We start from the raw sequence: 10,000 nt of genomic DNA, 5'->3' as shown, positions 1-10,000 counted from the left end.
AAAGACTAAAGGGATTCGTTACTGGAAGAATAAGGAAAGCAGAAAGGAGAAAAACTAAGGTTATGGCATAAAGAACATGCATAACACGACTATGAAAGATAATTCTAGCCAAAGCAAACGCATGCCTATAATAGGTTACAAAGTCTGCTGCTCTCTGCTCACTTTGGGCTAAATCCACTTGCACCTCCAGTAGATAGGTCTCATTGCTCCTGTCCAAAATAAAATTTGTTGTGCAGCTAATCTCAAGAAGTATTTCATGTAACGTTGAGTATAATATCCACTAGGGGTATGTGTAAATATTTTGCTTGGTGGTGCATGCATAAAAGCTTGATTTTAGGAAGTAGGTTGTGGACTCCCCTCTCCCTTGGCTAGGCTGGAAAGTGTGCTACTTTTTGCCGAGATCTAGGCATGCCAAAGCATTACCATGGCAAGTGCAAGTGCACAAAAAAGCATCAAATTCCCCTAAGTTGGGCCTCTTTTGTGTACCAAGCCAGCCAAAGCCAAAAAATTGAGTGCTACTCTTGGTAAAATAAAAAAAAAAAGTCTGACCATATTCTCCATAAAAGTTTTCATTCTATATCACATGAAATACTGATACCTAAATGCTAAATATAACACTCCCACAAACTTCACCAACGATCTATCCCACAAACATGTGCTTCATATCAAAACTTTAAAGGGACCAGGTGCTCTAGTGACACTGAGTACACTATGCTATCTACACTTTAAGAAAGCAAATTCCTCATATCTTTATATTCTAAAACCTTCCAGACATAGAAGATATCGAGTGCAGATTTTATGATACGTTTTTCACCCTGCCCCCTACAGCCTAACTCTAATGTACTGTGTGACTCCCATGGCCGTTGGACTGGATAGTAGCAGGTATTCTTACAGAAAAGTGTTCTCCATGATGGAAATGAACAGTTGATTTACCATCTCAAAATACATATCATCTGGTATAGGAAAACCAAGTTGCCCTATACAAAAAAAAGAAAAGAAAAAAAGAAAGAAAGAAAAAATATTAACTGACAAAATCACAAAACATATAAAAAGAAAATATTATCAATTAATCACACTAAAATAAAAACCCTTACCAACGAAACTGAAAATATTAACCAAATATCACAAACATATATAATCTTAATCCATACAAGTACAGAAAAAAGAAGAAGAAGAAGAAGAAGAAGAAGAAGAAGAAGAAGAAGAAGAAGAAGAAGAAAAAGAAAACAAAGAAGAAAAAGAAGAAAAAGAAGAAGAAGAAGAAGAAGAAAAAGAAAAATAAGAAAAAAAAAGAAGAAGAAGAAAAAGAAAAAGAAGATGACGACGATGAAGCAGTTCAAAGCACCTTCACCGATCCAGGGCTATCAACCGGCAGACAACGCTTTCCGGCCACGAAGTTCCATGGGCCGCGGACGGTCCTTGTGATGTTTCGGCTGATCACCCGGGAGCTGAGGCCGCTTGCCATCTGAAATCAGGCAAGAGAGGGCTATGGTCATTGAGCTGTGACGGCAATGGAGGGGATGAAAACAGATCTGTTAAAAATAAAGAAGGAAAAGGAGAAGAAGGAGAAGGAGAAGGAGGAGGAGGAGGAGGAGAGGCAGAGGAAGAAGAAGAAGAAGACAAAGAAAAAGAAAGAGAAGAAAGAAGAAAAAAGAAGAAGAAGAAGAAGAAGAAGAAGAAGAAAAAAGAAGAAGAAGAAGAAGAAGAAAAAAGAAGAAGAAGAAGAAGAAGAAGAAGAAGAAGAAGAAAAAAAAGAACGATGAATAAGAAGAAGAAGAAGAAAAAAAAAGAAGACAGAACACAGATGGAGAAAGACAGAAAAAAAAAAAGTTATCATATATGCATATGTAATCATTATAACTGGCCTATGTATTCAGAGATATTACCTTGATTTGTAATCCTAAAAAAAAAAAGGATATCTTAAAACAAGAAACACATGTTTGTGAAGGTGATTATGAAAAGTAAAGAGCTAGAATTATACAACGTGATTGGGAATATATTTTTTATTCAAAACCGTCCTCATTATTTAAAAATACCTGGTAAAAAAAAGAAAAATGGAAATGATGAAACCCATTTAGAGGAAAAAACTAATTTTTCTGCCTTCTTATTTACATGCAATATGTAATATATAATATGTAATATGTAATATGAAATATGTAATATATTCTAAATATATACTAAATAAAATTCCTAACACATATTAAATCAGGTTCTAAATATTTCTCTCCCTCAAATCACCTTGATTAATAAACTTCACTACGTCATCATATAAATCCTACAACACTGGGATTTAAATTGAGTAAAAGAAATCCCACGTCCTCGCCCTCTTGCCTTTGATCGAGGATTTTTCCATCATTATTGGTAAAAGAAAAATTTCCAGACTTTTCTCTTTAAATAATTATATAAGGGAAACTTTATTATTATCTTTTTTTGTGTGTGTGTGTTTGTTTCTGTATAGATAATCGTATAATTTCGGTGAATTCCTCGAACAAAGCTTAAAAAAAAAAAAAAAACATAATATAACATAACAATAATAATAATAAAAATTGATTAATAATTAAAAATCTAATAACTTCAAACAAGTTCAGATAATCTAGTAACCTCAAAGACCTCCAACAGAAAGAAAAAAAAAAACGAAATAAATTAGAAATAACAGAAAAATAAACAAACAAGCAAATGCCACGAAAACTTACAACCACCCTAGGCCTACCTAGCAACAGGGCCTAAGGAGCCGTAATCAAGGCCTTTTCCCCCTTTTATAACGAGTGTCAGGTCCGCTCACTCCTCTCTCGCCCTATTTCGCAACCTGCTGATTCGGAATGGACAGAGAGAAACGGGAAAATAGTCGAAAAATCGCTTACTTTTTGAGATTTGAAGGAAAATTTCTCTGGAGCAAAAGATCAGCTGTTTTCTCTTCGCCTCCGGGACTTCGACTCCCTTCTTCCGGGTTGCGTTTTGGGGAGAATTTTATTTCATTTTTATTATTTTTCTTGTCGAAATGTAATAGATTTATTCGGAATAAGGATTTTTTATATGATTATGTTGGTTTTGCATTTCGTAGGAGAGTATATATAGTCCTGGTATATGGTAATTTTCACTTTTATGGATCGGGGATTTAGTACTGATTAGAGTACTTTCCTCTCTCGTTTAATTAATCTTCGAAAATGATTGATATATTTCTAAAACTCTCTTTTTTTAATTGTTGATACTAGTGAATATATCTCTATTTATTTAAGAGAAAAATTTCAGGTTAGATTTGTGCGATTACCTCCAAAGTACTGGAAAGACGGGTGGGGGGGGGTAGGGATTAAACTCTAGGAATATTCCATGCTTCGATATATATATATATATATATATATATATATATATATATATATATATATATATATATATATATATATATATATATATATATATGCGTGTGTGTGTGCGTGTACATATGCCTTTATTTATTTGTAACGATATATGTGTATACGTGAATGCGTACACACACACACACACACACACGCACACACACACACGTGTGTATGAGTGTGTGTTCTATTCTAGAAATATTTTATGTTTCGGATTTCAACTCATATTCAGTTACATCTATCCTATTCAGTATTATGTACTTTTCATTCCTTTCCATCCATGTATTTTATGATCTACATATTACTTTCATTCTCTCTCCTCTTAATCTGATACCGTTGTTTCATTCAATTTTATTCAACAGTAAAAAAAAAAACACCGGGTCGCTTTCTTGGTCACAATATATTCCATTTCGCATCCCTTTCAGCAGAGCCTTAAGCATTTTGCACAGAAAGGGTTGGTTCAGGAGACTAAGAACTCTCGTCATTATAGATTTTGGTACATATTTCACGGTCTTTGATACCAACGAAATTTTCGAAAAGTTTGATACCGAAAGAAACGAGAAAGAAATGGTCAGGTTATCGATCTTGCTTTTTTTTGTGGATATTTCATATATATTTTTCTGCTTGGGAAGTGGGATGAAAGAACACGCCAGGATACATTTTTGAGGTCATTTAATCGGAGGTCATCGCTGGAGTCACTCTTATTCGACATGGGAGATGTGTGTCATGGATTCCCATTTGTTCGTTCATGATAATAATACATATGTTATGCTGGCTGGTTTCTCTCCCCTCGAGATCGGTATTCAATCCACAGACTAAAACGGCAAAAAAAAGAAAGATTAATCCACACACTAAAACGACAAAAAAGAAAAAAAACAATATATATCCATGAAACCTACTTCATTCCCCATACAAAGGTCTTTAGGAAAAGCCTCATAACAGTCCAAGAACTGCTATTAGGTACTTCTTAAATGCTTGACCTCTGGCGACACACTGGAGCCAAATCAGCACTTAATGCTGTCCAAGGTCCTACAGAAACACTGCCAGATGGTTCACGACTTTATAGAAAAAAGCTGGTGTACTTTAAACATAGCAAGGGTGGGAGTATGTAAGAAGGATTGTCAAAAAAACAACGATTTTGTGGTAAAGTGTTGGACATAAATCAAGAAACACATGAATGGTCAACCTTCTGGTGCGATAATGACCCATCACGCTGCTGTTCCAAAGTTTACGAGGAAACAAATAAACAGACAAACAGAAATAATCACAGAAGCAAACAGACAAACTGAAATAATCACAGAAGCAAAGAGCAAGTCACACCCACACAAAAATCGACATAACAGATTCACAGAAGCTTAATACTCGGTAACAACTGGGCTGCAGGCACACTGTCAGCTTATCCGCTTCACCTGAAGACAGGGATAACTTTTCTATACCAGTGGTGACCCCTATTTTAATAAGGCCAATTAGTTTCAAACTGCAACTGGATTTCATGATTTCTGTAAAGTGGATTTCCGAGGATCAGTTTGGCGAAAAAGAGACAAAATTGAATTAGGCAACTTCCATATTTCTTGGCTCATAAATATTCGTAAAACTAAGACAAAGCAGATATTGCAAGCAGCGCTAATGTATGAATGGATCACAGTCGATTAAATCATTGCACGTGGCTTAAATTCAATTGTTAACTTGCAAGAAACTACCAGTAAGTAGTCACTGATAATACAAAATATAATATTGAAAATACTAAATTCACTTAATGCATTGGGGTTGCTTTTTCATGAGACGGACAAGCGATCAAAGGCTGTTGAAAAAACATAATTACATGCAAGGCAGTGTATTCGAATTTGTTTATATGTAGATCAGCTGTAGGAAAAATCTTCTCTGAAATTGGTAAAATAGTAGTATTTCTTACAAACACAAATTCATATCACAAAGCTTCATATTTCGTCACTTGGTACCGTGAGAAAAAAGACTTTTGTCATGTCCGAATCATTTATTAAAATAAATGTCATGATTACAATAACAAATTATGCAATTGCTGTAACAGGAGTATTTTGCATCGCCTAAAACAAACGAAATGTCAAGCGCTGACCTAAATTCAGACTAAAGCCTTGGTGTTAAACCAGAAAATATTCACAGTTACTAATCACAGACATGTTCAGGCCCTTCACTTGGAAACCACTAACAGGATTACATCCAGTTCTACTCATTGCTTGGTAATAATATCAAGAGTGTCATGGCAGAAAAATTAACGAATAGCTTGCAGAACAAAGTAAATGCAGTTACTGCGCGTGGTGGATGGTGAATCCGGGCGCCCCGAGGCACGTGCGCCACACCTGGTAGCCACGGCTCTCGAGGTCGTGGCAGCACTTGGCCACGCCCTCTTTGCCGGACACGCCCTCCACCACGATCCCGAAACCCCCTCCGCCCGCGCCCGTCAGCTTGCCCCTGAGGCCGTTCGCCCGCGCCAGGGCCACCAGGCGGTCCAGGCTCGGGTGCGACACGCCCAGGGCACACAGCAGCGAATGGTTGATCTCTAGCAGCTCCCCGACGGTCTCGTGGGCGGCGGCGCGGTCCTGGTCCCTGGTCGCCGAGGCCAGGTCGTGCAGCGCCTGGATCCCGCGCTCGGCCAGGGCGTCCAGTGAGTCCAGGATCGGGTCGATGACACTCGGGTGCCGCTCACGGCGCTCGCGGACCCCCGTGACGAGCGCCTTGGTGCTCCTCGGCACCTTCGTGTTCACTAGCAGCACGTGCAGAGGAGGCACCTCAACGGGCGCGCTGGTGCCGCCCTTGAAGTTGACTGCGCCGCCGTATGTGCAGATGGAATTGTCGATGCCCGAGGGCGTCCCGTGGATAATCTGCTCACTCCGGAAGGCCCACTGGCACACCTTCTCCAGGTTGGCCTGGTCTTCGCCCGGACCGAGGCGCCCCGCGATGTGCAGCAGCGCCCCCGACAAGCACACCGCATAGGCCGCAGAGCTGCCGAGGCCGGCGCCGGTCGGGAGCTGACTGCTGACGGAGATCTGCAAGGGCAGAGGACGAGGCAAGATGGCCAGGTACAGGTGGAGGAACGACAGCAGGGCCAGCTTGCGAGGCGGGCTGCCGGCGTCCGCCTCGATGCCCAGGAACTTGCGCAGGAGAACGGCCTGGGCGTCGGCGAGCGGCGCGGGGTCCGCTGCCTGCGTGCCGCCCATCTGCTTCCACAGGGCCCGTAGCTCCTCCAGCGACCACGTCTTGTTGATTTCGACGTCGGGGAGACAGAGGGACACGGAGTCGGCGGCGGCGCTGACCGTGAGGTGCGTGCGCAGGTCGAGGCTGAGGGCCACGGCGCGCTTGCCATACACCACGGAGTGCTCGCCGTGGAGGATCACCTTCCCCGGCGCGCTCACCCTCACCTCGCCCGACCACGGAGCGTCCGCACTCGACATTATCAAGCAGTGAATAGCGATTTCACAGCGTAAAGGACAGGTTTTTTTTCTTATTCTTTTTTCAATTTTTTATTTATCTTTTTCTTGTGAACAGTTCACACATTCGTCACGCTTTAAAAACAAAAACGAACAACCACAGTGCGGGCGACGTCACTCCTTCCCTCGGACGCCAACCCCGCGGCGCGAACTCTGCTCCGCGACGGAAATGAAAACCCGACGGCGATTTACTGGTTCTGCTTCTCCCATTGCTCGGGCGTCAGGGTCTTCATCGAAAAGGCGTGAATGGTCTTCAGCTCCTCCTCCAGAGCGCCGTTGACTAATCTGGAAGACAAGAGGAAACCTTAAAACTGGGAAAGAAAGAGTGACTAAAAATGAGGATTTTAAGCCCCCTAATGAGTGAAATAAATCTGCACCCCTTGGGCATTTTTAATGATTTCCGTGTACCCCAAAAAATTAAGGAAAAAAAAAAAAAAATACAATCTATATGTATAGACTGCATACGACTCTCAATGTGTATAGCTTCAACAGACTAAACTCAGGTAATCTATATATTTTGATCCATCTCATACACGAGGGAAGTTTCATAATAGTAAAACAAAAATGGTAATCATCTACTCTCAATATATCTAAAGAAAAATATTTGCTTCCTAAAAAAAATGTAGTCTGAATGCAAATACGTAGTGATTATTCACTCAGACCTAATGTACCCCTGAAAAGTGCAAATGTACCGCCGGGGGTACATATATATTCCAGGTTGGGAAACCCTGCTATACAGAGAGAGGGAGAGGGAGAGGAAGCAGATACGGGGAGAGGGAGAGGGAGGGACAGAGAGTGAGAGAGAGAATGAGAGAGAGAATGAGAGAGAGAATGAGAGAGAGAGAATGAGAGAGAGAGAGAGAGAGAGAGAGAGAGAGAGAGAGAGAGAGAGAGAGAGAGAGAGAGAGAGAGAGAAGAGGACAGAGACAGAAAGAGAGAACAAGACAGAGAAAGAAACAGAGAGAGAACAGGACAGAGAAAGAAACAGAGAGAGAGAAGGAAACAGAGAAAGAACTAGAGAGAAGAGAAGACAAGAGAGAAGGAAGCAACACGTCTCCCTCCCGTGGGCGCGGCCACCTGGCGGCAGCATCTGGCCACCTGACTGTCACGCTCAGCTGCTCGCTTCCTCGCCGCGACGGAAGGAGGCGCGGCGCAAAGGCCAGGAGGAAGCGCGGCGCAAAGGCCAGGAGGAAGCGCACGGAACTGAGCAAGGGGAATTTAGAACGTACCGCGGACGTACCGTTTACACACGCACACAGATTCACACATGCCGGATATACAAATACACAATGTTTTATCTATGTTTGTTTATGAGTATGCGCACACATCTATGCACACTAACATGCATAAACACACACACACACACACACTGTGCGCGCGCGCGCGTGTGTGTGTTGAAGAGAGAGAGAGAGAGAGAGAGAGAGAGAGAGAGAGAGAGAGAGAGAGAGAGAGAGAGAGAGAGAGAGAGAGAGAGAGAGAGAGAGAGAAAAAAGAGAGAAAGAGAAAGAGAGAAGAGAGAAGAGAGAAAGAGAGAAGAGAGAAAGAGAGAGAGAGAGAGAGAGAGAGAAGAGAGAGAGAGAGAGAGAGAGAGAGAGAGAGAGAGAGAGAGAGAGAGAGAGAGAGAGAGAGAGAGAGAGAGCAGGGAAAGCAAAAAACGAAAGACAGACAGAGAAAGAAGAGAAGAGAGAGAAAGAAGAAGAGAGAGAGAAAGAAAAAAAACAGAAAGAAAATAAAAGAAACTAAACAAGGCAACCCCCCACCCCCCCACCCACCCACACCTCCGCCACAGACGTGCAAGTATCCGTGGAAAGGAAGCATGATAACGTCAACAATTTATCGCATGACGTCAGAGAGCAAGCATTGCTGTGCATGAACTGGAAAAGAATATCCCTTCTGTCTATTGCAGTGCAGAGAAGGGAAGTCTTGAATAACACGCCAATTCCTATACAGTCACAGACACAGAACTTGTAATAGAAAAAACAGTAATGACAATGTGATGGTGGTGATCATGATGGTAACGATGATAATATCAATAATTATGATAATTATGACAATAAGTAATAAAAACAACAATACAATACAGGAGGAGGGGAAGGAGGAGGAGGAAGAGAAGGAGGAAGGGGAGAAGGAGGAGGAAGAAGAAGAGGAGGGGGAGGAGGAAGAGGAGGAAGGGGAGAAGGGAGGGAAGAGGGAGGGGAGAGGAGAGAAGAAGAGGAGGGAGGAGGAAAAGAAAAGGAGGGGAGGAGGAGGAGGGGAGGAGGAGGAGGAGGAGGAGGAGGGGGAGGAGAGGAGAAGAAGGAGGAGGGGGAGAAGGAGGAGAAGGAGGAGGAGGAGGAGGAGGGGGAGGAGGAGGAGGAGGAGGAGGAGGAGGAGGAGGAGGAGGAGGAGGAGGAGGAGGGGGAGGAGAGGAGAAGGAGGAGGAGGAAGAGAAGGAGGAGGAGGAAGAAGAAGAAGAGGAGGGGGAGGAGGAAGAAGAAGAGGAGGGGGAGGAGGAAGAGGAGGAGGAGGAGGAGGGGGAGGAGGAGGAGGAGGAGGAGGAAGAGGAGGAGGAGGGGGGGGTTACCGCCAGTATGTCCGGTGGCCGACGTGGGCAGTGCAAAGGAACAGGTCAGTTCATCTATAAAGCGCCGGTTTCTTGAGCTCCCCGGCTATTTTGTGGATGGGTTGTTCATGGCCTTCCCCGCGTGCTCAACAATGCAACATTCCCCGCGTGTTCAACAGTGAACTTCCCCTTTTTTTGTTTGCAATTCGGTTTCTTCTCTTTTATAATTCTTAATGCGATTCTCCGAAGCGTCACTCCGTTCTCTCTCGACGAGTAACTCGGTAGCATTAAGCAATCAATCTCTGTCTGTTTATCTGCCTGTCTGTCTGTCTATCCATCTCTTAATCTGTCTGTCTGCCTACCTATCTGTCTGTCTACCTACCTGTTTACCTATCGATCTATTTCTGTCTGTCTGTCAGTCTTACCGTCACTGTAAATCTATCTGACCTGCCTACCTTGCCAGCGCACCCTATCTCAGTCCATCAACCACTCCAGTCCCCCCCCCCACCCCCCCCCCCCACCCCCCCCCCCCCCCCCCCCCCCCCCCCCCCCCCCCCCAGGCGTCGCAACGCCCCAACGTATCGCAGTGTCAACAGCCTCGGCCCCGCCCTCGACGCCAGTTAACGCCAAACAGTTACTCG

General features: G+C 43.3%; 2 protein-coding genes across 2 annotated transcripts in view; both read right to left on the bottom strand.

Moving 5' to 3' along the window:
* The window catches only part of LOC119579016 (4-trimethylaminobutyraldehyde dehydrogenase-like), a 10,227-nt gene extending 7,291 nt beyond the window's left edge, over positions 1-2,936 (bottom strand). The window contains exons 1-2 of the mRNA XM_037926713.1: positions 2,862-2,936; positions 1,346-1,465 (exon numbers count right to left, since the gene is read on the bottom strand). Coding sequence (XP_037782641.1) covers positions 1,346-1,465 — 120 coding nt within the window. The 5' untranslated portion in view covers positions 2,862-2,936. The remainder of the gene's footprint in view (positions 1-1,345; positions 1,466-2,861) is intronic.
* A 2,390-nt stretch (positions 2,937-5,326) lies between these two features.
* LOC119579018 (mevalonate kinase-like) overlaps positions 5,327-10,000 on the bottom strand; it is a 4,983-nt gene continuing 309 nt past the window's right edge. The window contains exon 2 of the mRNA XM_037926716.1: positions 5,327-7,102. Within this exon, the coding sequence (XP_037782644.1) occupies positions 5,636-6,781 (1,146 nt within the window). The 5' untranslated portion in view covers positions 6,782-7,102 and the 3' untranslated portion in view covers positions 5,327-5,635. The remainder of the gene's footprint in view (positions 7,103-10,000) is intronic.

Source organism: Penaeus monodon, chromosome 11 (genome assembly GCF_015228065.2).
Source record: "Penaeus monodon isolate SGIC_2016 chromosome 11, NSTDA_Pmon_1, whole genome shotgun sequence".
Lineage (NCBI taxonomy): Eukaryota > Metazoa > Arthropoda > Malacostraca > Decapoda > Penaeidae > Penaeus > Penaeus monodon.
The sequence above is the reverse complement of the archived record's forward strand: the minus strand, read 5'-3'. Positions and strand labels throughout refer to the sequence as shown.